General features: G+C 40.6%; 2 protein-coding genes across 2 annotated transcripts in view; one reads left to right on the top strand and one right to left on the bottom strand.

The window, feature by feature from the left end:
* Positions 1-6,271: 6,271 nt before the first annotated feature.
* Positions 6,272-7,939, top strand: c24h19orf25 (chromosome 24 C19orf25 homolog). Its single transcript, XM_064934845.1, has 2 exons — positions 6,272-6,739; positions 7,299-7,939. The coding sequence occupies exons 1-2, from the start codon at positions 6,592-6,594 to the stop codon at positions 7,481-7,483; spliced, it is 333 nt and encodes a 110-aa protein (XP_064790917.1). The 5' UTR covers positions 6,272-6,591; the 3' UTR covers positions 7,484-7,939.
* A 101-nt stretch (positions 7,940-8,040) lies between these two features.
* Positions 8,041-27,814, bottom strand: part of LOC135511439 (adenomatous polyposis coli protein 2-like) — a 36,217-nt gene continuing 16,443 nt past the window's right edge. The window contains exons 8-15 of the mRNA XM_064932946.1: positions 20,602-20,670; positions 19,865-20,252; positions 19,647-19,745; positions 19,376-19,515; positions 19,180-19,257; positions 18,911-19,027; positions 18,562-18,776; positions 8,041-16,833 (exon numbers count right to left, since the gene is read on the bottom strand). Of these exons, the coding sequence (XP_064789018.1) occupies positions 11,238-16,833; positions 18,562-18,776; positions 18,911-19,027; positions 19,180-19,257; positions 19,376-19,515; positions 19,647-19,745; positions 19,865-20,252; positions 20,602-20,670 (6,702 nt within the window). The 3' untranslated portion in view covers positions 8,041-11,237. The remainder of the gene's footprint in view (positions 16,834-18,561; positions 18,777-18,910; positions 19,028-19,179; positions 19,258-19,375; positions 19,516-19,646; positions 19,746-19,864; positions 20,253-20,601; positions 20,671-27,814) is intronic.

The following is a 27,814-nucleotide window of genomic DNA, read 5'->3' on the forward strand; positions in this document are numbered from 1 at the left end:
AATGGATTAAATAGATTTTTCTTTCTAACCCATCTACACACACCCCATAATGACAAAGTGAAGACATATTTTTAGAATTCTTTGCAAATGTATAGAAAATGAAATACACCTATATCTCATTTAATATACATTTAACATTTTAAACATTTAACAGAGTGACTTACAAAAGCAATTAGGGTTAAGTGCCTTGCTCAAGGGCACTTCGACAGATGTTTTACCAAGTCGGCTCAGGAATTTGAATCAGTGACCTTTCGTTTACTGGCCCAAAGCTCTTAACCTCTAGGCTACCTGCCGCCCCAATTCTTTATAGAAGCACCTTTGGCAGCGATTACAGCTGTGAGTCTTTCTGGGTATGTCTCCATAGCAGTGGGAAGATGTTTGGGAGTGCTGCACTTTTTTTTTACCCGCGCTACAGACATCTATATCGGTCTGCTAACACAGGTCTAGTAAAGGCCCAGAGCACTACTAATATATATATTTGTATTTTTTTTATTCCTTTAAAAAATATATTTTTCAGTAGGTGCTGCAAAAAACAACTTGGATGAGTAGGTGTGTCCAAAATTTTGACTGGTACTGCATGTCTCTAAGAGCTTTCCATACCTGGATTTTGCAACATTTGCCCATTATTCTTTTAAAAAAATCATTCAAGCTCTGTCAGATTGGTTGTTGACCATTGCTAAATAACCATTTTCAGGTCTTGCCGTAGATTTTCAAGTAGATTTAAGTCAAAACTGTAACTCGGCCACTCAGAAACATTCATTGATTTCATATGATTTGATTCCCTGTCTTATTGGTAAGAAATTCCAGTGTAGATTTGGCCTTGTGTTTTAGGTTATTGTCCTTTCCTTTCCCAGTGTCTGTTGGAAAGCAGACTGAACCAGGTTGTCCTCTAGGATTTTGCCACAACTATGCTTGAAAATGTGGAGAGTGCCCCAAACATAATACTTTGTATTCAGGACAAAAAGTTAATTGCTTTGCCACATCTTTTGCAGCATTACTTTAGTGCCTTGTTGCAAACAGGATACATGCTTTGGAATATTTTTATTCTGTACAGGCTTCCTTCTTTTCACTCTGTCAATTAGGTTAGTATTGTTGAAGAACTACAATGTTGTTGATCCATCCTCATGATGAAATCCCTGAGCTGTTTCCTTCTTCTCCGGCAACTGAGTTAGGAAGGACGCCTGTATCTTTGTTGTGACTGGGTGTATTGATACACCATCCAAAGTGTAATTAATAACTTCACCATGCTCAAAGGGATATTCAACAAAGGGGTTGAATACTTATTGACTCAAGACATTTCAGCTTTTCATTTTTTCTTATTTGTAAACATTTTGAGAAATATAATTCCATTTTGACATTATGGGGTATTGTGTGTAGGCCAGTGATGACAAAATCTAAATTTAATCCATTTTAAATTCAGGCTGTAACACAACATGTGGAACAAGTCAAGAGGTGTGAATCATTTCCGAAGGCACTGTAAACCCTGTTGTAGCCTCTAAGAAACCACTCCTTCATTCTAGTAGCTAGTATCAACTCTTAGTTTTAATATCTCATTTGATTGCTATTATTTGTCAGAAATAATTTAATGGTTTAATTGAACAACAGAAGACGACAACACAGTGTGATTGAAAGTGCCAACACTATTGAAATGCATGTCATCAAAATAGAATACATATATATATTTTATGGAGCATGTGTCAAGCCTCCAGTCCACACCGTGGATCACTATTTTCTCTCCTCTGGCTGGTAAATGTTGTTGGTGGGATCATTCCTAAACTGATACTCTGTACAGTCATGTGGAAGTTAATGGGTGCTAACTAACTAATCCCACTCCACTGCAATCTGTAGACAATGGATACTGATAAAGCTGCCATTAGTTATTTTTCACGTAGTCACTTTCTGCAAGCTTGGAATCTGGGTCTATTGTTTAATTTTGGGAGTGTCTTGTTGGAGGAAATGCAGTAGAAAGCACAGCCTCAACACAAAATAAGCTTTCAAAATGTTTTGTCAGAGATTTTAGCACAGCAACAGATGGCAAAGTCTGTTTTCTCAAGAATGAAAACGAGGATGTAAATCAGCAAATCCGACTTGTGAGAAGAACACATGGCTGGATTAAAGATTCTGCTAGGCTTCCCTCCTCAGGTTTAAAAACAAATCAAGGCCCACTACAGCAGGCATTACCTGAACTGTGAAAAGAGGTAGTCGACCATCAGCCAATTAGCCAATATTTCAATGATTATAAATGTATGCTTCCCGCTGCTTTGTGCTTCCCTTTCGTAATATGGTTGTGAAGCTCTTTTGAAAGTAATTATTCCTCACTGTCTTGTCTGTTCCTATTCCATGTCTATTCAGAAGATTATCAATGAGTTGATCTACACTGAACCCACTGTAGACTAAATGGTAAGTGTCACACAGTCATACTGTGTGTGTATACAGTATCACTCACTGTATTCACCCGGTCAACCACAAGGTTTTGTGGGCAGTGGCTGAATCTGGTGGCACAGATTGCTATTTGCATTAACCAAGTGCTCTAACCTCCTAAAGGAATAGTTAATTACTAAAGTTTGTCAGATGGTTTTAGGACTTCCAAATTCGTCTCGCATCGTATGAGTCCATGCCCCATGCCATTTGTTTTGTAGATCCAGCTATGCCGTTTTCCCAAAGGAATGAGAAAGATATGGGCACCATCTACTTCCTGTACACTCCCCTCCATAGGGATTTGGACAGGGATGCAAACGTTGTACATTTCATCAAGAATCAATGGGATCATATTCATTTATAAGTCCAAAAATGTATGGAGCAACTGCAGATTGCCTCTTTATGTGAATTTGTCCAAATACTTATGACTTCCTCAACTGGGGAGTCATGTGAAACATTTGATCTCAAATCCAAAATGGTGGAGTATAAAACCAAATTTGAAACGGTATCTTCACTGTCCAAAAACATATGAAGGGGAGTGTATACTGTGCCCATATTTCCTTCATTTGCCTATATTTCTCATGTCATTTTGACATAACTACTTTGAGTGTTTTACATTTTATTTGGTGAACTATGAGCAACTATGAGTGAACTTTGAGCAAGTGTATTGCATTATCTTTACAGACCAACAGGTAGAGGCATCCAACCAAGACAAGTCTCAGTGATGGTATTGATGACAGCAAACCCAACCATGCCAGATTCACAGGAAAGACTTCGGGTTTCCATGTTGAATTGCAAACTGCTGAACCACTAATACTTATGATTGGAAAACAATGACACAAGTCTGACAGAGATTGGGATACCATTACACAGACAGATAACGGGACATGAAAAAAACAAAACCAAGGTAAAATTCTGCTTTATATCGACCAAAACCATTGCAACTGAAAAACACTTCACATCCGCAAGGTTGTGGGTGGTTCGTTGAATGGTATGCAATGTCTGATATTTTGACCTTATCATCACCTGATTAGAGTAACTGAATTTAAACTGGTCTTTGGTTTACAATCAATGCAGTGTCCTTGTCTGCAGGAGTGTGTGGGCTCAATGCTTCAACAATAGCCCACAGTGTTCTGGTCTTGGACTTCATTGCTTTAGTTTTCACCGTTGTTCTTTGTTTCTTTTTGGACATGTTTTTCTCTCTTTGTGACTTGTAACAGTTTTGTATAGTCGGATCTGGGTCATATGAAAATGAAATTGACACATACCTCTACTGTAAGTTAGAAATGCATTGGGTCTTGGAATCCTAGTGATATTGTCCAATGGTAAATACTAGTACTGTGTATTTAACCAATCATTTAAGTTGAAGGAGAAAGGGTAATAAATGGTACGTCATGAGTTAGGCAATTACGTTATTTAAAAAACAGTCCTTTATTCCTTTTATTATACATGTACATATGTTGTACTCTCAAAAGGACGTAAAGTAAGTTGTACCTTGTGTATCAATAAAAGTGTCCTCTTCTTATTCAGTGTTTTGCTTGTCATTATGATGATCACTGATTATTTGGCATGGATCATAGGAACTAATGCTGCATTCAAAGCAACTGGGAACTCGGAAAAATACGAGACAAATCATGACATCAGTGATCTTCCAGTCGATGAGTCAGAGCTCTAAAAATAATTGTGCGAATTGTTTGCTGTTTAAGACTGTGTGATAACCTCTATATGCAATATTCCAGTCAAGGGAAAAGTAACATACCTTGGGATTACCATATCTAAGGATCAACAGAAAAGATGCTCATTAGATTGTATACCTATTATTGAAAAAAACAAAAATAAGTTTAATCATTGGTTTCAGAGGGATTTATCCTTGAAAAGGTCGAGTATTATTTTCTGAAGGTATCTCCACACTTACTTATGCAGCCCAGTCCCTATATCTTGACAACAAAATAGGTAAAGCGGTTGACCAGGTGCTTTTCAACTTCATCTGGAAAAATCGTACACATATTAGGAAATCTGTCATTATGAACTCGTATGAATATGGTGGTCTCAATTTTTCAGATTTTCATACTTTGAATAATACTTAAGATAAAATGGGCTACATTTTTTTCAAAGAATCCAACTTCAAATTGGAATTTCATCCTTCATCATATCTTCTCCCATTTTGGTGGCCTCAATTTTATGTTACTTTGTAACTGTAACATTGATAAGACTCCTGCAAATGTAACAGTTTTGCTTCCGTCCCTCTCCTCGCCCCAAACTGGGCTCGAACCAGGGACCCAAATCAACAACAGCCACCCCCAAAGCATTGTTACCCATCGCTCCACAAAAGCCACGGCCCTTGCAGAGCAAGGGGAACAACTACTTCAGGTTAACTAGCTAGCCATTTCACATCAGTTACACAAAATTATTTGCTTTTCATAGAGAAGTATTCTTAGCGTGGTCATTAATATATAAACATAATTGTTCCCCGCATAGGTATTTCATTTGGATCAATAAGGACATTTTGTATAGAAACAAGTCTTTATTTTTTAAAGAACTGGTTCAATTATCATATCCTGCTGGTGAGTCAGCTTTTTAATGCAGAAGGATTGTCACTCAATTATGAGGATTTTTTTTATCTCGTTACAATATCCCTGTAACACCTAGAGTTCGCCATAGTCGTTGATGCTATTCCATCTGGAACGCTCATGTCATATAGAGGTGTAGCCAGACCTCACCTTCTTGACCTACCCTCGCTTAATCCAGTTCTCTCCAATAGGGAAAATATGTTTCTCCTTCCTCCCTCAGAACAACAGATCTATACGTGCTTTATTTCAAAGGGATATTGTCTTCATTCCTTATGTCACAAGTTACTGGAATACATTGGTCACTAATATCTGTTGGAAAAAAGTCTGGTTATTACCACACAAATACTTGCTCGTTAACAAGGTCAAAGAGGTCTCTTTCAGAATGATCCATAAGTATTAAACAAAAAAAAAAGACATTAACATTGATTGTACTTTTGTTTTGAGCATCCAGAAACAGTTTCACATTTACTTTGGCATTGTCTACATGTAAAACAATTATGGAAAGATATTCACAGTTTTATAATTGACTTTTGTTTGTTATGGGAGAATGTGCTGCTCGGTTTCCTTAACCATAATAAAGATAAAAACAATTTTACCTCAATTATAATTGTGCTAATGGAAAAATGTCATATTCATAAATGTAAATTCACTAATAAAAAAAAAAACACTTCCGTGTTTTCTATAAGGAATTCGAGCAGTACAATTAAGACCATTCCACATTATTCTAATAAGAAAGTTGTTAAAAGAAGCACACATATTGATTGTTTTAAGGTCTTTGTATAATCTGTAATTTGTTGTACCCCCTAGCATGTTATCATTGTCTGTGTGTGTACTTGTATGTATACAGAGTATTCTACATTATATAAAATAAAATGAGCTCTAGAAAGAGCCCGAGTTCCCGAGTTGAAAGACCGTTAAAATCGATGTTTTCCAGTCGGAGCTTGTTTCTTTCTGAGTTCCCAGTTGTTTTGACCGCATTGAAGTCGGCAGTACAAGAGTTTTGAACGTGGCATCTGCTTGTCAGAACTAGAAATTCGGAAATGTCCGACATTTCCTAGTTCCGACTGGCGCCTGAACTCGGCAAAAGCATTTTAGAGGAAAGTGCTCTCGTCGTCAACATTGGTTCAACCCCAATAAAAAATGGCTTCTAAATTGCACGAGGGCAATATATATAATTGAATGTATTATTATTATGAATTAAACATTTTCTTGATAAAAACATAGGATTAAAAAATACAGCGAAAAAATTAAATTAATTATATATATGAGCAATGACGTGTCCGTCTCACACGAATGACGTGTCAACTTCAGCTCCACGCACAATCCGTTGTTTAGCCTCTACCTTTGTAGCTAGCTATGAATATTGTTTCAAGTTATGCTGTATGTAGAGTTAGCGACGTTTGCCCGACAGCTTTGTGAAATTTCACCGTAGAAAGTATTCAGTTAGCTACCAACAGAGAAGTGGTACGTTTAGAAGACCCCGCAACACCATTGGCTTGCTTAGGAAATCAGACAACAGGACTCTGATGCAAACTGTTTCGTAGCTACATGTATAGACATAATATTCCACGGTATCATTATTCCATATAGTACGCTCTGCAGAATGAATATCAGCATGGGTGCTAAAAATAAGAAGCGAGTGGTACTTCCAAGTCGACCAGATCCGCCCACTGTGGAGCAAATTCTTGAGGACATCAACAGAGCCTTTTCGAATGATCCAGTCTTCAACGTCCTGGAAGATGGCAACCAAGGTACGCACTATGCGCCTATGAATCTGGGTTGTATTCATTCGTCTGATTCCGTTGCAAAATATTTTACAATGGAAACAGTTTACTCCAGACGTAAATCGTTTTGCAACAAAAACGAGTTTCTATAGGACAAATTCGGTTAGGTCACTTCCCGTTTTGTTTGCTCTGTTTGCTTCCGGTTAGTTCCTAAACGGTAAAGAATCCTACTAATGAAAACACTCCAGTTCATCAGTCAAACAGATGGCAAGTCATTAAAGGTAGGCTCAGCGAAATTACGTTGCCAGGAGTAGCACCAAAACCGCGAGGAAAGGTTGAACCTCGTGCTTCAGTTGTTTCGGAAATTTACCGACTGTTTACTTTCTGCATCTATATCATATCGCTGAGTCTACCTTTAAGTATCCTGTTCATTGCCATGGTAGCCTGCCTTATTACTGTGAATTCAAACAGAGTTCTTTATTTCACCAAATGTAATGTTGAGCTTTCAGCAAATGGTCTTCTTGATTAGATAGCATATATGTTAACAAACCTGTAGAACTAAACTGGATGTTGTCGCTTTCCACAGATACCAAGAGGGGGTCCTCAGACAATGAAGCAGAGACAAAGTACCTTCAGAGCCGCAGGTACTTGGAGATGAACGAGCGGCTTCAGGAGGTTAGAGGTGAACTTGTGCAGCAGAGGGAGGAACTGTGGGTGGCCAAAGAGCAGTTGGAGAAGAGTGTGGCCGAGGTCAAAGGGAGAGCCCTCTGACCAGTCTTCCCTCACACCTCAGGGCTGGGGGAGCACATTACCTCAGCTTAAACAGATTCATCAGGAATTAACTTGGCTTCCTTGAGTCATGCCACCTCAATCTCGCAGAGGAGGGTCTCATAGCAGAAAATAGAAATTGGACACAACAGATTGTTGTTCTGACTCATTGGAGTTTAAATGTGTTTCATTAATTGGTGTGACTTTTCACGGAATGTTAAAGCAAATTAGTTGTCTACATGTTCTGTAATGACAATGAATAAAATAATTATTTGTGAACAAATATAACTTGGGTTATGTTCAATAACACTGACATGTGCAGGAGTCAGGCTACGGCTCATATGAATGTTATATTTTAACTTAAGGTCATTATGTAGTTAATGCAATGATCAAGTACATGTCAGTGTAGAGTATATCATTTTCTTAATTAGCTCAACTCAGTCTATGTCCACGTTTCATTGGCATGAATGCATGTTTAGTCGATTATAATTGAAAGCTCATATTATATTGCTTTGATATATTCAAGAAAAAGTCAAATGAAGCTTTACGTCAGCCAGGAAAATGATACACGTCCACAATTTATTTGATGAGAAAATGTATTATGATGACTTTCATTCCTTGGCCTATATCACATGGTACCATTTGCCTGTGGCCCTGTTTATACATGGCATGAGATTTCTTTTACCCCATATCTGATCTGCTATAATCCTTCTTTCCTTTCACCCCATGGTCCAACTTAATTTAGCCTATCCTAGTTGAAGCAAAGTGAGTAATATATAAATGACACTGATCTCACAGGACACCTAATTGCTAATACAGTATTCCAGTTCCCGAGTCATGGCTGATCTAAATCGGCTTTCTATTCCACCTTGGGAGGGAATTTCACTAGACTCGTTCACAAATCTTTCCGGTGCTTTCAAGCATTGAATCTAACTTTACGTAATTTAATGCCAGGTATAAACGAGGTCTATGACGTTCATGGTGTACAACCTTGGATCTTCTAATCTGATTCGTAACATACATTATACAACATTGCCGTTGTAAGAACCTTTACAAAAGATTAAGAATACTGTCTTGATCTTTGACAACTTTCCTATGTACTCCATTGTCACTACTAGTCTTTAAGGGCTGTTTATACATTATCAATGGCAATTGTGACAAAGGGGCTTGGTTAATTGCATTACTCAAATGCTTTGGAAATGTTACCTGACTCAATTTAACATTGTACATTAAATGAGAATAAACAGCTCTTAAATTCCATGGAAATCACGCCAGATTAGTTTCATTTCTGTCAAGCACTTCTCTCAATCGAATTGTCTTGGTTACATCTCTTAAGAGAACATATGAACAGGTGATGTTACAACTACAGAGAATATGCATTTTATTTCTAAGGTCTTTATGCTTGAGTTCGTTGACCTATCACTACTGACAGCAAGACGTTTAAGCGGATATTAACACCTTTCTGTAAATATTTCTACAGAATAATTTCTGTATGTGTACTCTTGTGTAGAACCCAACAGTTGTTTCTTAACGACCATCATCCACCATCACACCATATTGTACAGTGCCTGCTCTCTGATTACTTTAAGTGATTCTAGAGGCGTACACATATGTCATAGCATTCAATAGACAAAGGCATTTACAGCTATTATGTTGAAATAAAGTCATTCAGACTGTTCATCTACAATTAGAATCAATGAGCATGGCATATTCTCACTGCCACTTGATCCAGAATGGAGATGGACAAGAAATGCATGTTTGTTTCCATGGCTGGTTATTTTACTGTTGGTCTTTTTAAATAAGGAAGAATGCCACTGAGGAGAAGTTAATTTTAGTTCAACATCTACAATATTAACAGGTGTAATACAGGTGTATTTAGCATGCTGTAAGGAGCAACACAGAGTTGGTTTTGCTCGCTGGGAAGCTTATAGAGTTCTACTGCATGTCTGCACCAATGTTCCCTCAATTGTTTTGGTGCGCTGCGCAAATCAAATTTGAGGTCTTGTGAACGGAAACTCAAATGTTGTGGGAATTTTGTCCAACGCCCCGGCGTGTGTTTACAGTTTTAGACAGTAACGAATAGGCTATTGTGGCTATTTGAGCATAATGTAGGCCTACCAAGAAAACGAATGGAGCAAATCCCATAACATTCACATAGAAATAGCTTTTGATTTCTATGAAATAGTCTACAGTAGCCTATATGTGGTGTTCAATGCAGGCCTACATTGCATGAGTCTTTTAAAAACGTTTTTTCATTATGAAAGAATTGACATAAAACATTTTTTTTTACTTATTCTGTAACACCATGGGTAAAACAGGTGACTGTAAATTACATTGTATAGTATTATATGATGCAAGAAACCACTTTACAAAAATTCAATTAATTATTATTACCATACAGCGAATTAGACAATGAAGGCTACCCCTCTTCCTATTGGTTTATGTGTATATTCACGCCTGTCTCAAAATACAACACTGCCCCTTTAATTAAGACACAAGCTTTTTACTGGCTTTTCAACGAGCTTGAAATGTAGCTTACACGTTTTGTGCTATTGTATGAAGCAGTAACTCTCCATTGCTGATCTATACTTATCTATAACTGGGCTAATAACTCGCTATCTAGCAAAGAATATCAACAAATGTCTACACGCGCGGCTCTGATCTGAAAAGCGCATTCACTTGCACTCAGATCGTGGGCTACACCCGCAAATATAATTCTTCTCCGTTGCGCTCTGGCACTGCCTACAACAAAATAATAGACTAAATCTTGCAAAGATGGATTTGTTTTGTTGCATTAAAAATGGCCTGATATAATGTTGATTCGATCACAGAAAATGTTGCTATATATAATGTGAACTCAGTGAAGTTCAAACTCTTGAATCTCTGAGCCATCTGGCTTTTTTTCTGCGTGGCAGTTCTGGAGGAGGTTCACGGCTGCGCATGCGCTCAGTTTAGAGGGAACATTGGTCTGCATGCATTTACAATACCGCTTCTAAAACAGAATACAGTTGACATAGTGTTCCAGCAGTGCTGATTATTTAACGTTAACTATTGGCAATAATAATTCCTGCAGTGGTTCTAAAGTGAAGGCTAACAGTGTGGTATCCTCAGTAAATAGTGTGGCGAAGGCAAAGCAGTAACATGTGGGTACATAGTAAATACTTTACATAATATTATGTCCATATTTTGATGTATTTCAACAGTCTTTTTCAAATGAGTTTGGAGCCACAGTAGTACCCTTTCAAAAACACACAAGTCTTCCAGCTGGGTTTTCACTCAATGATTTGCATATTGTTTTTCAATAATGGTTGTTCCTTCATTTTGATGATGGTGCTGTATGTCTTGAAATCCACAGACAATTGTATTTTTTTCCTATGTTGTCATGTCTACACTAATCTTCTAACAAGCAATGGTTTATATACAAATACAAAAAGTACAAAAATGTGCATTTTGTACGAGATTAGGCTACTCCCCGTAACTCCTCTCTAAATATAGGATAGTGTTATTCTATCCAATGAAGTCCTGTCTTAATGCATACATCCAACTTGTATGAATGACATGTGGGATCAGATGATTTGAAATGACGAGTGTTCTTTTTTGAAGACATGTTTCTGATGCAGTGAGGAAAAAGAAGGTTCAATACCCGAGGTAAAAGGATTGATATACACAAGTATGTGTGTTAGTTTCAATCAGGAACACAGTAGGATTTTTATCATCTCAATTGTACAGAATTACATACGGTACTACGTAGTAGGTACTAGGCTTCAGATTTTTCACATGACTTCTCATTGATTGTTGTTGCTTGGCTCTGTGCATCTTGCAGGCAGCAGGCCATGGGGCTGGGTATGTAGTTGAATGGGGTGACCCGAACTGCCTTGCTGGGGGAGCTCTGACGGAAATGGCCGACGCCGCCTGTGTGAGTTTCCACAGAGTGAGCGTTTCCAGAGGATGCTGTGCTGTAACTCTTTAGGGATCCATCAGAGTCTCCATCTTGGCCAGAGCCAATGCTGATCTTTCTAAGGAGGGCTAGTCTCGTTGCCTCCTCTGAGATGATTGGAGCTGTCTCAACAGTTGGAGAGGTGCTTGAGTTGGTCTTGTTGGACGAGAAATCCTCTGTTTGGACTGTAGCGTCGCTCGTCTTTCTTGACTTTAGTAAAATGGTCGGCAGTTTCCTTGGCAGTGCCGGTGGTTTTGGTTTTGGCCCTTCAGGAACAGGCAACAGAGGCAATGCAGTAGATGGCAGAGTGCTCTTCAAGATTTGAGGCACATCCTCATCCCGAATCCTCCTCCAGGTGACTCTGTCATTGAGGTGTGATCCAGTTCTCTGCTGCTTCTTCTTTGTATCGTCCTCACTCTTGGCTCGCCCACTTGAGTCGGAGGACGAGGAGCGGAGGGAGGAGCGGCTGGTTACTCTGCTTAGTATGTTTATGCTGGGTGATGAGGAATGGCGCTTGATGTTGTCTCTTGCCTGTTGCTTGGTTGCGGAGACGTTTCTTGGAGGCACCCTGCAGGGACTCTCTGAGCTGGTTCTCCTGGCTGGACACCTCGTTGAGAGGTCTCGGTCACTAGAGCATGCTCTGGACAGAGTCACAGTCTGCCTTTGAAGCCCCTGCTCCTGCCTTGGCTCTTGCCTTTGCCCGGGGCCCTTTCCTTGCATTCTTCTTGGTCCCTGAGCAACTGCCTTTAGCTCTTGGCATCGAGATGAGCATAGGAAGACTGCAGGAGCACCTGGAATTGCTTTTCTGGGCGATGCGTGCTGCGAGGTAGGCACAGAGCGTGAAGACGAAATGTCACGTCTCATCCTTGTCTTTGATTCCTTGATAAAGGTCAATTGCCTCAGGAACCCATTACGGTCAGACTCGCTGCTGCTTGAATGGGTAGATGTCATGCGGACTAAGTCAAAACGATTTGCTGGAGGGATTATTTTTCCAGCCACCTGACTGTTTTGTCTGCTAATACTTGTAGGTTGGTTGGTTACCAATGGCGATAGAGTTCTGGACTGTCTTGCTGCATTCTGCATGAAGGGTATTCGGACGGGTGACTTCTGTGTTTTGTGTCCTGGAGGTATTGGGCTCTGATTTGAAGGAACAGTGGAACGTCCCTTCCTTTCAGGTGGACTACTTGCTGGTGTGTTATCTTTTTGGGGAACAGATTTACTTGTTTGTGAGGGGGAGATTATTTTCTTCTGTGACTGTCTCGATGGAGTAGAGCTTTGAGATGATCCAGAGGATGAGCTCTTTGGTATCCTCGGAGGTGGGGTTGAGCTTCTTTTCGGCAAACACCACTGTGTGGAGTCCAGGGGTTGTCCCAAACGGTGGAGACTCTTTGACCTCTGTTGAGCAAGGTTTGGATTCTTTGGAGCATCTGTTTTGGGGGATTCTTTATTAGGAGGCGGCCTTTGCGAAAGGTTTGTCTCTTTCTTAGGCGTGTATGTCACTGTTCTACCTCTGAAGACCACTGGTAGATTTGGAACTGGTTTACGTTGGTTAAAGTCCAGTGGTTTGTTTGCTTTTTTGTCTTTAAAGATCTTCTTTTCTTTAGGCGTAAAGCTAGATCCAGACATGAATGAGAGGACCGATTCAGTCTCTTCAGAGGAATGTTCTTGAGACTTTGACGCTTGTAACCTTGTGACAACAGAATTAGCTCCTTCTTGTATTACTCTCCATTCAACACTGTTGAGGTCTGAGTCTTTATCAGATGCTATATCGTCACTGTCAAAGTTTTGTTCGTTGTTCCATCCACCGGACACTTTCTGCATGTCGTTTCTTTGTTTCTGCTTCTTCTCTGCTTTCTTTCTTGCAGATAGCTTCTTCCTCTGCTTGGGCATTGCAGATGTTATGCATTTTTGCAGAAGATCATCCTCTGAATCCATACTGACTGAGCTTGGTGAGCTTTGTTCCTCATACTGATTGTGGATGTGCATTGGTCTTGTTTGTTGGATCTGGTTAGATATCTTGTTGTGTTTGTTTTTCACCCATACTTGCTGGGATTTTGATTGGTGTTCCTCAAATTCTGCATCACTCAAAGAGCTAAGAGATGAACTAAGAGAGTAACATGGGGGTGTTTCCTCCATGATTAGTTTGTGCTTGATCCTATTAAAGCCTTTGGGTCTTGTCTGGGAATTGTCAATCCGACCAATATTAGTCATACTTCGGGAGAGAGTGTTTCTGCTGGACTCTCTCATCTGTTTTCTCCCTGTCCTTTTCATCACTCCCTCCTCTTTGTCTGTCTGGTCATCATTCAAGCAATAAATGGCTTCCCCTGTAGGTGTTGGATGGGGCATGGACTGAAAAGCCTTATTTCTCTCTAGTGCTCTCTGAATTTGGTTCCCTTCTGTGTTTTGCTTTATGATAGGTAGATCCAGTTTCCTTGTCAGGACCTGTCCCTGCTTTTGTCTTTGTTGATTGGGTGATTGATCACGGTTTCTCTGATTAGCCACTCTATCAGCAACTTCTTTGCTCTGCATCAGTACTCTTTGAGTGGGAATGACATGTTTGATTGACCTGCTCATTTGATTGACTGGTATGTCAGGCTGACTGGTAATTTTAGTGGGTTTGTGGAAGTGCGAGAAAACCCGAAGGTCTTCAATTCTCTTTGCCTCTTGATCCAACAATTCCTGTTTGTTTATACTTCTAACCCTCCAATCTTTTGCCCCCTTGTCCCTCACTGGGTAATGAAGTGTTTCGTCACTTAACGATGTCGTGCTGGAAAAGTTGACAGGGGTGCCCTCAGCAGAATCAGTGTATGATGAATCATCAAGATATAAGTCCTTTTGTTGCAACACAATCCTTCTCCCTGAGCACATTTGATTGGCATTGCTAGGAACCATCATATAAACAGGTATAGGTTTTCGGGTTTGTGAGTTTAGAACATGGGTGGGTAAGGTGGAGAGCAAGGAGGGCATTACTTTCCTGAACTTGGTGGGCATTGCTGAATTGATGCATTCTTTGAGAATTTCTATATCATCATCTGAATTGCCCTCACTATATCTCTCCCCTTGGTCCATAAAAGAAGGATGCTCATTGTCATCTCTATCTCCATGAGCCCTTGGGAATGATGGATTGTTGTCCTTTTGCTGGAGTAAGGGAGTCAATTTCAGTTCCACATCCTTCTGAATGTAGTGCTCATGAAGAGGTAGAGCACTCAAGCTGGAGGCACATGAAAAGTTCTCTGTGGGTTTTTCTACTGTAAAATAGATCATGGTCTCCAAATCTGGAGGTAAGTTGATCCTTTCCTTAAAGTCTGCAACTTCCATGAACTTGCGCAAGCTGCTTTCCCACTGCCCTGCTGTCCCAGCATTTTGGGTTTCTGGTCCATTTGATTCAGTAAAGCATGGGGTTTTGCTTCGACTGGGGGGCATGGTTTGCCCTGGACTGTCAGGAAGATCACTTGGACTTATGGTTCCACTGATCATTCCGCTGCATGGATCACTAAGTATGGAGCTGGCAATTGAATGAGACTCAAAGCTACCCAGTGAGCTGACCGAGCTACAACGGCTCATCACAAGTGGGGTCTCATGGATGTAATTCTCTGATGAACTTGAAGGTGATCTGTCCTCAAGTATGCCTGGTGATACACCCCTGAGGAACACCTTTTCACGTTTGGTGGGGCAGGGAATTTCAATAGGATCAGACCCAATGCTCAGACAGGTTTTTGAATCAGTGACTAGCAGTTGGCTATCACTTAAATCCTCCAGGGTCTCATTCTCCTCCTCCCTATTGACCAGATCCCCATCTTCCATTTCAATGATCTCAAGTGATGAGTCACTCTCCAACTCATTTTCACTTTGACTCTGTCCGTCAAGAGCTCCATCACCAGAGGAGAGGGAGGACAGGGAGCTGCAACGGGAGAAACAGATTGGGGTGTTCTCCACTGAATACTTCTGCAGTGTCTCCATTGGGCCAATGGTTGGACTTCTAGCAGAGCTCATTGGAGAAAACTTGCCTAAACTCCCTCCAGTCATCACAGTTGGGACCCAGGCTTGTCTCCTCATTGCTTGAGCTGCCTGCACATTGATGGCACTTTTTGCAACACCAAACTTGGAGACACTTTGAATTAGAGGGACATGTTGGTAGGAAGGGGACAGCTTTATGGAAGTCATGCTGACATCAGAAGAGAGTTTAGTTGATGCACTAGCTGGTGTTTGTGGGGGCAGCTCTTGGCTCTTCTCTGTTTCTGTGCTATTTAGTTCAAGCAATTGAACCTCTTTGTTGTCCACAGAATCTCTCTCTGGCACATCGATCGGACTTGTCGCATTGAGAACATGAGCTCTGATGTTAAGATATTCTTGATGGGCCACCTTAAGATCAAGCTTGTTTGGTCGTCTTTGAGCTATTGCTGATCTCGCTGAGGGCCTAATCTGGTCCTTGCTACCACAATAGCCATCACTGGTACTGCCACTGTTGAGACTGTCAGTGGACAAACTTGCATGGGTGGTTTTGAGACGTAAGAGAGCATAGGCTCTGTTTAGACGTTCCCTGTTTGCAAAGTTGCTGGTATCAGAGAGGCGGCAGGGGGAGCATGACTTGGCCCGGGCCTCATGGAGTTCATCTGATCCATAAGGCCAGTCTGCAAAATGGTCCTCTGAGCTAAGGCTGAAGCTGTCCTCCGAAGATGTATGCATGGTAATGTCCTCCACAAGCTTATCAATCTTGGCCACAGTGTTGGTGATCTTTTTTGCTAATTTTCCTGCTGCAACAGACACCTCGTCTTCTGGAGGTGCGGGCCTCTTATCCTCTGTCTGTGGTGGCTCCACGTCTCTCTCCGGTTCACTGTCCTTCTTGCGAGGCTGGTTTTGAAGAAAGTTGGAATTGGTCAGGAACATGGAGAGCATGGAGAAACTCCCTGTATCCAGACTACTGGAGACATTAGGGGCCTCATCATCGTCAAAGCAGCCTGAGTCAGATGCATAATCCTTTGCCAGGCTCTCGATATGCCGCAGCGGCTTGTTAATGCTTGGATGCTTGGGGCTGCTTTGTTTTTCAATGGAATCAAATGTTTCAGCAAGGTGCTTTGCATCTAGCTCAGCCTCCAGTGCTTTCTGCTTCCTCATGTAGAGCGAGGGCATGCAGGAACCAGGGGATATGACCGCAGCATCCTTATACTTGAGGGGCCGATTTGTGAGCAGGTTCCGTAAAGCTGCGGCACTTCCCATGGCTATCATTTTGTGCTTGGAGTGGATGAGGTTGCGCAGCATGCTGACTGCTCCCAGGTCCCACAGCAGCTCCTGGTCCTTGGGACTGCGGGCAGAGAGGTTCCAGAGGGTCCCACAAGCATTACTCACAATCGTCAGGCTGTGAGAGCGCAGGTGCTGAAGCAGTGTTTGGAGGCAGTTGTGGTCCCTGAGGATTTGCCTGAATTGAAAGAGAGAAAAAACGTATTAGAATTAATTTTGTGGTTATTTACAGTTGAAGTCGGAAGTTTACATACACTCAGGTTGGAGTCATTAAAACTCATTTTCCAACCACTCCACAAATGTCTTGTTAACAAATTATAGTTTTGGCAAGTCGGTTAGGACATCTACTTTGTGCATGACACAAGTAAATTTTCTAACAATTGTTTACAGACAGATTATTTCACTTATAATTCACTGTATCACAATTCCAGTGGGTCAGAAGTTTACATACACTAAGTAGAATGTGCCTTTAAGCAGCTTGGAAAATTCCAGAAAAAGATGTCATGGCTTTAGAAGCTTCTGATAGGCTAATTGACATAATTTGAGTCAATTGGAGGTGTACCTGTGGATGTATTTCAAGGCCTACCTTCAAACTCAGTGCCTCTTTGCTTGACATCATGGGAAAATCAAAAGAAATCAGCCAAGACCTCAACATTTTTTTAGGAGAACTCCACAAGTCTGGTTCATCCTTGGGAGAAATTTCCAAACGCCTGAAGGTACCACGTTCATCTGTACAAACAACAGTACGCAAGTATAAACACCATGGGACCATGCAGCCGTCATACCGCTCAGGAAGGAGACGTGTTCAGTGTCCTAGAGATGAACGTACTTTGGTACGAAAAGTGCAAATCAATCCCAGAACAACAGCAAAGGACCTTGTGAAGATGCTGGAGGAAACGGGTAAAAAAGTATCTACATCCACAGTAAAACAAGTCCTATATTGACGTAACCTGAAAAGCCGCTCAGCATGGCAGAAGCCACTGCCATTAAAAAAGCCAGACTACGGTTTGCAACTGCACGTGGGGACAAAGATCGTACTTTTTGGAGAAATGTCCTCTGGTCTGATGAAACAAAAATAGAACTGTTTGGCCATAATGACCATCATTATCTTTGGAGGAAAAAGGGGGAGGCTTGCAAGCCGAAGAACACCATCCAAACCGTGAAGCACGGGGGTGGCAGCATCATGTTGTGGGGGTGCTTTGCTGCAGGAGGGACTGATGCACTTCACAAAATAGATGGCATCATGAAGAAGGGAAATTATGTGGGTATATTGAAGCAACATCTCAAGACATCAGTCATGAAGTTAAAGCTTGGTCGCAAATGGGTCTTCCAAATGGACAACGACCCCAAGCATACTTCCAAAGTTATAGCTTAAGGACAACAAAGTCAAGGTATTGGAGTGGCCATCACAAAGCCCTGACCTCAATCCCATAGAAAATGTTTGGGCAGAACTGAAAAAGCGTGTGCGAGCAAGGAGGCCTTACAATCCTGACTCAGTTACACCAGCTCTGTCAGGAGGAATGGGCCAAAATTCACCCAACTTATTGTGGGAAGCTTTTGGAAGGCTACCCGAAACATTTGACCCAAGTTTTTAAACAATTTTAAGGCAATGCAATACTGATTGAATGTATGTCAACTTCTGACCCACTGGGAATGTGATGAAAGAAATAAAAGCTCAAATAAATCACTCTACTATTATTCTGACATTTCACATTCTTAAAATAAAGTGGTGATCCTAACGGACCTAAAACAGGGAATTTTTACTGGGATTAAATGTCAGGAATTGTGAAAAACTGAGTTTAAATGTATTTGGCTAAGGTGTATGTAAACTTCCGACTTCAACTGTATGGCAATAATTATTAAACTGTTGCACTGATATACAGTAGAATTCAATTCAAGTAAATACCTGTAATCATCCCGTGTGGCCACAAGACTGGAAACATTGCGCAGGATGCCACCTCCACTCTCGATGATTGCCAGTGAGTTGGTCTGACATCTGTAGGTGAGGGTGCTGACCAAGAAGCCCAGAGCCCCATCTACTGAGCAAATGGCTACCTTATTCTCAGGACTGTGTGCTGACAGGTTCCACAGAGCACTGAGGAGGCTTTTCAATGTGGATTCCTAAAATGGGATTTTACATTTACATTACATTCGAGATTAGAATTGTGCAGATATTTTGCCATTGTTTCCTTTGGTTATTGCTTTGGTTACAATTGCCACCATGCATCGATGACATTATCTCAGTGTGATCTTACTTTTGTGGCTTGAAGAGCACAGGTTATCAATCCTGTTACACTCCCTATGTCCCTAAGGACCCTCTTGCTGTTGATGTCTGCACGCCATGACAGATTTCTCAGAATACTAGACACTACCTGTGAGGGGAAAAATAGATCTCTTTAGCCATGTGGTACTGGAAACATTGACTTAAACCACTGAAACTGAAAAGAGTAATGTCTCGTGGTTCTGAAATGTTGACAAAACATAAAACACTCAAGTAGTTAGGATAGTAGTAACCATGTTGTACCTGATGTAGTTCCTCACTATCAGATGCAAGTTGGGCAACAATGGCCTGCAGGCAGCTTTTCTTTGTGCAGAGAGTGGCCTGTGTAAAAGAGAGGTCAGACAGGAGTCATTTATCTTGAATAAAAAAATATTCTTAACAATTGGGATAAATATGTATCCCTCTCAGTTTTTTTAATGCTTTTCTCATGATACATTACCTTGTTGACGACATCTCCGAACGTGAGGTTTGTCAGCGCCATGCCTGCGTAGCGTCGAAGCGCCATATTGATGGGATCGTTCTTCATTCCGTACAGCTCCTGGTCCAAGTGCATTAGCTCTGCGACTACCTGCAACCCCCCTAAACAGAGACACACCATGCACATCACAAACTGAACAATCACTTCATTCACATATAATATTATGTCAGTAAGGTTATGCTTTATCATCTTTGCTGGAAGTATATTTCCCATTGACATGTTGTTCACTAACCTAGTTCATTCATGGCTTGTCGGTATTCCTCCTCAAAGGAGAGCTTCATGACAGCACACATAGCCTGGCAGATCTGGGGCTCCAATGTCTCAGGGATGTCTGAATACAACACAGACAAGTACAGATGGAATTACTTTCACATTCACAGTATAATCCACAGTGTGCTATAGAGATGGCATTAATCGCCTAAAATAATCCTGCTTCCCTCCACTACTAACCTGTGGTTGTAGTACCTCCGGGGGAGGGCCTCCCCACATGGCCCTCGATCCAGTCCCAGCCGCTGTCACAGTGCGAGCGGATCTGCTCCAGCACGTGCAGCACCCTCATCTCCCGCCGGGCTTGGCCTTCGTCTGGCTGGGAGTACACTATGTTGTGCAGGGCAGCGCTGGCTCTGGATCGGGCCTCCCGGCTGCACCCTGTACTTCCATCCGCCTCTCCGGCGCCCCCTGGGCCGTCGTGAAGGATCTGCACCAGCAGGGGTACACAGCCTGACTTGCGCATGGCGATGCAGCTGTCTTGGGAGCTGGACATGGTCAGCAGAGTGCGGGACATCTCCTCCCTGTCCCGGTTGGCCAACATGGAGAGCAGCCAGAACACCATCTCCACCTAATCCAGATAAAATACAAAATGGCCGTGGTGAGTACGTATTTAATTCACCCTCATTTTGACTTTTGTATTTTAAATACTTGTATTTTACTACAATATTTTACAACAACGACTTGAGAAGAATGTTGGATGTTATAATATTGGCATGCATGACCAACGAATCGGAAAATGGTGGATGGATAGTATCATATGCATGGAAGCTCCACTTTTGCTACACATGGCAGGGCAATGGGACCATTATTGTCCACCTAAACAAATATTCATCTAGATAATGCAAAGCCAGTAATGTAAACTGCATTGTAGATCTGAACTGGCATTCATCATACTAAATATGTAATGGTGCCCTTACTTTGCTTCCATCTCCTTGTGCATCAATCGCAGAAGAAGACGACACATTTTCTGTTTCACAGCTTGAGATCTGCAAATACAGAAAGGGATAGGAAATGGCATGGTTTTAAAATGCTTCATGTCAATGAGGGTCAAGTAATGTGCATTATTTCTTGTTTTGCAGCATGAGAGTCATGTTTGCTTTGAACTTTCAAAACAGTCTTCACGATCAAGCCGGTCCCCAAGTGCCCTCGAGAAAATGTATTCGGTCATTAATTGCAGACTAAATCTCTAAATTACGTAGAGATGTATGGATCAATCCTAAAGGTTATGTAAATGAGAACAAAATTGTTATATATAAATTATTCTATAATTTCCATTTGTGTATGTTTCTTTGATCTAACAGACTTAATTTTGAAATAATGCCATTTGAATGGAAAGATTGATGCATTATTTATTCACAGTATGTTAGCTAGTATCTCATGAATTATTGTACAAATATAATTATACCTGATAGGTAGGCCTAAATAAATAAGAAATGTATGCAGCTGCTGGCATTGGTAGATCATTGGAATTTCATACAAGTTAATAAACAAATGTTCTAAATTTTCTGTTCAATCCTAAGTATTTAGGAGTCAGCGTCAAAAAGCAGAGTGAGATGGTATTGTCAATAGACCACTAACAGCTACAGTGCCTTCTGAAATTATTCATACCCCTTGACTTATTCCACATTTTGATGTTACAACTTGAATTTAAAATTGATTAAATTCTCACCCATCTACACACAATACTCCATAATTAAACATTTATTTTAAATTATTTACATAAGGATTCACACCCTGAGTTAATACTTTGTAGAAGTACATTTGGCAGGGATTACAGCTGTTATTCTTTCTGGGTAAGTCTCTAAAATTCTTCAAACTTTGTCAAATTGGTTGTTGAGCATTACTAGACAACCATTTGCAGGTCTTGCCATAGATTTTCAAATAGACCTTTTGTGACTAGGGGGGCAGTATTTTCATTTTTGGAAAAATAACGTTCCAGTAGTAAACGGGATATTTTGTCAGGACAAGATGCTAGAATATGCATATAATTGACAGCTTAGGATAGAAAACACTCTAAAGTTTCTAAAACTGTAAAAATATTGTCTTTGAGTATAACAGAACTGATATTGCAGGCGAAAGCCTGAGAAAACTCCAATCCGGAAGTGCCTCATGTTTTGAAAGCGCTGCGTTCCAATGCGTCCCTATTGAGCAGTGAATGGGCTATCAACCAGATTACTTTTTCTCCGTATTCACCAAGGTGTCTACAGCATTGTGACGTAGTTTTACGCATTTATGTTGAAGAATACCCGTAAACGGCTACATTGCGCAACTGGTCACCTGATGGCTCCCAGAGTGATTGTCGTGTAAAATACAGAGGTAGCCATTATTCCAATCGGTCCTACTGAAAAAACAATTGTCCTGGTGGATATATTATCGAATAGATATTTGAAAAACACCTTGAGTATGGATTATAAACAACTTTTTCCATGTTTCTGTCGATATTATGGAGCTAATTTGGAATATTTTTCTGCGTTTTCGTGACTGCAATTTCCGGGAGATTTCTCAGCCAAACGTGAAGAACAAACGGAGCTATTTCGCCTACAAAAATAATATTTTTGGAAAAAAGGAACATTGGCTATCTAACTGGGAGTCTCGGAGTGAAAACATCCGAAGCTCATCAAAGGTAAACGATTTAATTTGATTGCTTTTCTGATTTCCGTGACCAAGTTACCTGCTGCTAGCTGGACTAAATGCTATGCTAGGTTATCGATAAACTTACACAAATGCTTGTCTAGCTTTGGTTGTAAAGCATATTTTGAAATCTGAGATGACAGGGTGATTAACAAAAGGCTAAGCTGCGTCTCAATATATTTCACTTGTGATTTTCATGAATAGGAATATTTTCTAGGAATATTTATGTCCGCTGCATTATGCTAATTAGTGTCAGTCGATGATTACAATGGGGCCACTCAGGAACAGTCACTGTCTTCTTAGTAAGACACTCCAGTGTAGATTTGGCCTTATGTTTTTGGTTATTGTCCTACTGAAAGGTGAATTAATCTCCCAGTGTCTGGTGGAAAGCAGACTGCACCAGATTTTCTATTTAATTTATTTTTTATCCTGAAAAACATTCTAGTACTTAACAATTACAAGTCTGTGAAATGCTGCTTTAGTGCCTTGTTGCAAACAGAATGTATTTTTTTGAATATGTTTTATTCTGTACAGGCTTCATTCTTGTCAGTTAGTTACTCCACAATAAAAACCTACAATATTAAACTCTATAACTGTTTTAAAATCCCTGATCTGTTTCCTTCCTCTCTGGTAACGGAGTTAGGAAAGACACCTGTAACTTTGTAGTGACGGGAAGTATTGATACACCATCCAAAGAGTAATTAATAACTTCACCATGCTCAAATGGATATTCAATGTCTGCTTTTTCTAGGTGCCTTTCTTTGCGACCATTGAAAAACCTCACTGGTCTTTGTGGTTGAATCTGTGTTTAAAATTCACTGCTCGTGTCACGACTTCCGCAGAGGTCAGTCCCTCTCCTTGTTCGGGCGGTGTTCAGTGGTCGACGTCACCGGTCTTCTAGCCATTGCCAATCCACCTTTCATTTTCCATTTGTTTTGTCTTGTTTTGTTTCCCCGCACACCTGGTTTGCATTCCCTCATTACTCGTATTGCATATAACCCTCTGTTTCCCCCCATGTCTGTGTGTGGAATTGTTATATGTAAATGTATGTGTACTCCAGGCTGGTTTGCGCCCCGTGTTATTGTAACCCGTGTGTGTTTTGTTTTGTGTTTTGTTCGCCTCAATAAAGGGCTCCATTTGCTTCCCATTTCTGCTCTCCTGCACATGACTTCCCTGCAGCCAGTTACACACACCTTTACAGCTCGACTAATGAACCTTACAGAGAATTGTATGCGTGGGGTACATAGAGGAGGTAATGATTTAAAAAAATCATGTTAAACACTTATTGCACAAAGTCCATGCAACGTATTGTGACTTGTTAAACATATTTTTACTCCTGAACTTAAGGCTTGCCATAAATAAGGGGTTGAATACTTATTGACTCAATTTCAGCTTTTAATTTTTAATTTGTAAAAATGTCAAAAACATTGTGTGTAGGCCAGAGACAAAAAATCTCAATGTAATCCATTTTATATTCAGGCTGTAAAACAACAAAATGTGGACAAAGGGGTGTGAATACTTTCTGAAGGCACTGTATAAATACATTTAATTTCAGCTAATTTAATTTCAACTCTATAATATCTTGGCCCTGCAGACAGACATACTCTTCATCAGGTACCAGCTGCACACTCCAAGCATACAGACACACTCCATTTACATTCGACATACCAATTGGCTACATCACAAATCATCAGAGAATATCTATCCACTCTTTTATCCTCCCAACCCATCACCATGGTAACCATTGGTGCTGCAGGGTGTGTGTGCGTGTGTGTGTTTGTGAGAGAGCCTGTGCCTGATCACACCAAAGACTCACTCTCAGACAAAGGGGGAGGGCTATAGACATATGCTTGTCTGAATAGCTCCATGTTGTAAGCAATAAAGTGTTATCTTGCCAATAACAAGACAACCATGCTAAATGTGTCTGTGTTTTGATGGATTGAATCTGCAGTAGCTTTTACCCCATTAATTGTCGCAGTTCAAATACATAATCAATAGCTTACAATGTATTGACCAGGAACCTGCTGTCTGCTACAAGATGGATGACAATAGCCCTGAAAAGCATGGAACAATGTGTCTATTGTATAAAAATTAAATAAACTAGGCAAGTCAGTTACAATGACGGCCTACCAAAAGCCCTCCTGCGGGGACGAGGGCTGGAATAAAAATATAGGACAAAACACACATCACGAAAAGAGAGACAACACAGCACTACATAAAGAGAGACCTAAGACGACAACATAGCATGGCAGCGACACAACATGACAACGATATGGTAGCAACAACAACATGGCAGAAGCACAACATGGTACCAACATTATTGGGCACAGACAACAGCACAAAGGGCAAGGTGGAGACAACAATATATCACAAGAAGCAGCCAAAATTGTCAGTAAGAGTGTCTAAGTCTTTGAATGAAGAGATTGAGATAACTGTCCAGTTTGAGTGTTTTTTTGCAGCTCGTTCCAGCCGCTAGCTGCAGCGAACTGAAAAGAGAAGCGACCCAGGGTTGTGTGTGCTTTGGGGACCTTTAACCGAATGTGACTGGCACAACGAGTGTTGTATGTGGAGGATGAGGGCTGCAGTAGGTATTTCAGATAGAGTGAGTGAGGCCTAAGAGTTTTATAAATAAGCATCGACCATTGGGTCTTGCAATGGGTATACAGAGATGACCAGTTTACAGAGGAGTATAGAGTGCAGTGATGTGTCCTATAAGGAGCATTGGTGGCAAATCTGATGGCTGCTCGAGAGCACCCTTACCTGCCGATCTATAAATTACTTCTCTGTAATCTAGAATGGGTAGGATGGTCATCTGAATCAGGGTTAGTTTGAAAGAGGAGCAATTACGATAGAGGAAACCAAGTCTAGATTTTACCTTAGCTTACAGCTTTGATATCTGCTGAGAGAAGGACAGTGTACTGTCTAGCCATACTCCTAAGTACTATAATGAGGTGACTACCTCAAGCTCTAAACCCTCAGAGGTAGTAATCACACCAGTGGGAAGAGGGGCATTCTTACCAAACCACATGACCTTTGTTTTGGAGGTATTCAGAACAAGGTTAAGGGCAGAGAAAGCTTGTTGGACATTAACAAATCTTTGTTGTAGCCCCTTTTATTTATTTATCCCTGCAGCCTGGCACTATAGAGATCGTTGATATTCTCCTATAGAGCACCCACAGACAGAAACACAGACGGGCCAGTCTGGGACCCAGGTAACATTGTTTTAGGCAACCGAAACACACCTCCCTTTTTTGCCAAGTTTGCAGTCCCTAAGCAACTCTATATTTTCTGGGAGGAGCGACCAATTGGAGCCGAGCTAAAGAGGGGTAAAGCCTGCATTCTGCATAGCAGCATGGCAGCACTGGAGAGCATAGCTAGGGAGCGACACAAGGTGAGAGGGATAGAGAGAGAGAGAGATGCGGCTGGGCCTGCTGCGCAGTGCAGCAGCTAAGCTCAGTCAGCTCAAGGTTAATATAAAAGTGGATTTTCAGTATATTACATGATAACAGCATTCCACACTCTACAGGATTAGATCCTACTGTATAATAGGTATTCTGTAAATAGTCACAGTGCACTGTCCTTATTAGAATCATATGTTCAAGCAACAACCCCCCATAAAATCCATATAGGATGGAATAAACATCATTGGCATGTACAGTAAATACTAATAAAATATTATACTCATGTAAAACAGGTGATTCTGTATTAGAATTTTAGTTTGAATTGATAACAAAATAGTACTAAGGCCCAATCAAACTGTCCCTTCATAAAATGTACAATATATTGTTTGGAAACCAACAGATCTTTTTTTGTTTATCCCTGTTTTTCTAGGCCAAAGGTTCGTCCAGGTTGAATCTGATAAATTATGAAATTGCCTCAATCGAATTGTCTACAATGATTTATTTAAACTAGTTCATAATTAATTAACCCAAAGTGGAACCCCCTCAAGTAAAACAACTGATTATGTGAATCAATATATGAACTCGTTTAAAACCTGAAACTCCCAAACTTGGTGTAACCAGTTAATTACCGTATTCAAATTCACAATTATCAAATTTCAACCAAAAACAAAATGATCTCATCGGTGTTGCTCAGCAATATCAAATGAATGGGAGCAGCTTGTGGGTTTTCCAGGCGTAGACACGGGGAGCCAAGCCCACCCAATAAGATTGGCTAATATACATAAATCATTTTGATTTCATTTGTATGCGGGACATGATGTGTCTTTACTTGACTTGGGCATGAGCTCACCGGAACGGAGGACCGGCACCTCCTGTAGAATATTATCTCGGTACCGGTACCCAACTCAAGCACTGGCCTAAACATGCATTCACCGTCAGATAGAATTCATAGCAAGCAGTAAGGGGGTGCTGGGAAAACTAAAGAGATTGACAACTTGTAAAGTAAACAAGTAAAATGGCCAAACGAAGCTCACTATGAGATTTTTTTCAAGAGGCAGTGTATAGACGAGAATGTTGGAGCATTTGTCAAGTTATTTGATATCAGTGATTTAGCCATGAAGGGCCTCCACCCTCTAGATCAATCACTGATTGCATTGATCTAATTGGAGGGCCTTAAAGACAGTTTGGTACATTCAGAGACACTGATCACCACTACAACACTGTTTTTATGCAACACTTTCAGAAATCATGAACGCGCCCTCCGCTGAAACATGACCATCAGTCCAGTGAAATAAAAAAATGTTTTTTTAAATAAACAAGTTATTTCAACTTATGCTCCGATGTGCCTCACAAGTTATAGGCTATAACAACTGACCTTTTACCAGTGTTATCATACAGCTTAGCTATAAGAACGGACCTATTACCAGTGTTATGATACAGCTTAGCTATAAGAACGGACCTATTACCAGTGTTATCATACAGCTTAGCTATAACAACTGACCTATTACCAGTGTTATCATATAGCCTAGCTATAACAACTGACCTATTACCAGTGTTATCATACAGCTTAGCTATAAGAACGGACCTATTACCAGTGTTATCATACAGTTTAGCTATAACAACTGACCTATTACCAGTGTTATCATATAGCCAACTGACCTATTACCAGTGTTATAACAGCTTTGCTATAACACCCTATTACCAGTGTTATCATACAGCTTAGCTATAACAACTGACCTATTACCAGTGTTATCATACAGCTTAGCTATAACAACTGACCTATTACCAGTGTTATCATACAGCTTAGCTATAACAACTGACCTTTTACCAGTGTTATCATATAGCCTAGCTAGAACAACTGACCTATTACCAGTGTTATCATATAGCCTAGCTAGAACAACTGACCTATTACCAGTGTTATCATATAGCCTAGCTTGAGAATCGAGTTTTGAAATATAAGGGACTCTACATCTCTTATTATACTATATATGAAAATAGGTAAATGCATAAAACAATATTTATTTCCAGTCAACAAAAATAGCCTGTCATTTATTATTTATTATTATTATTTATAAAACTGCCCTGTAGTTAGGCCCTA

The sequence above is a fragment of the Oncorhynchus masou genome, chromosome 24 (assembly GCF_036934945.1).
Source record: "Oncorhynchus masou masou isolate Uvic2021 chromosome 24, UVic_Omas_1.1, whole genome shotgun sequence".
NCBI lineage: Eukaryota > Metazoa > Chordata > Actinopteri > Salmoniformes > Salmonidae > Oncorhynchus > Oncorhynchus masou.

Coding starts and splice junctions, on each gene's coding strand:
- c24h19orf25 (XM_064934845.1), top strand. CDS start 6,592: ATGAATATCAGCATGGGTGCTAAAAATAAGAAGCGAGTGGTACTTCCA. Junction 6,740..7,298: donor CCTGGAAGATGGCAACCAAG/GTACGCACTATG, acceptor CGCTTTCCACAG/ATACCAAGAGGGGGTCCTCA.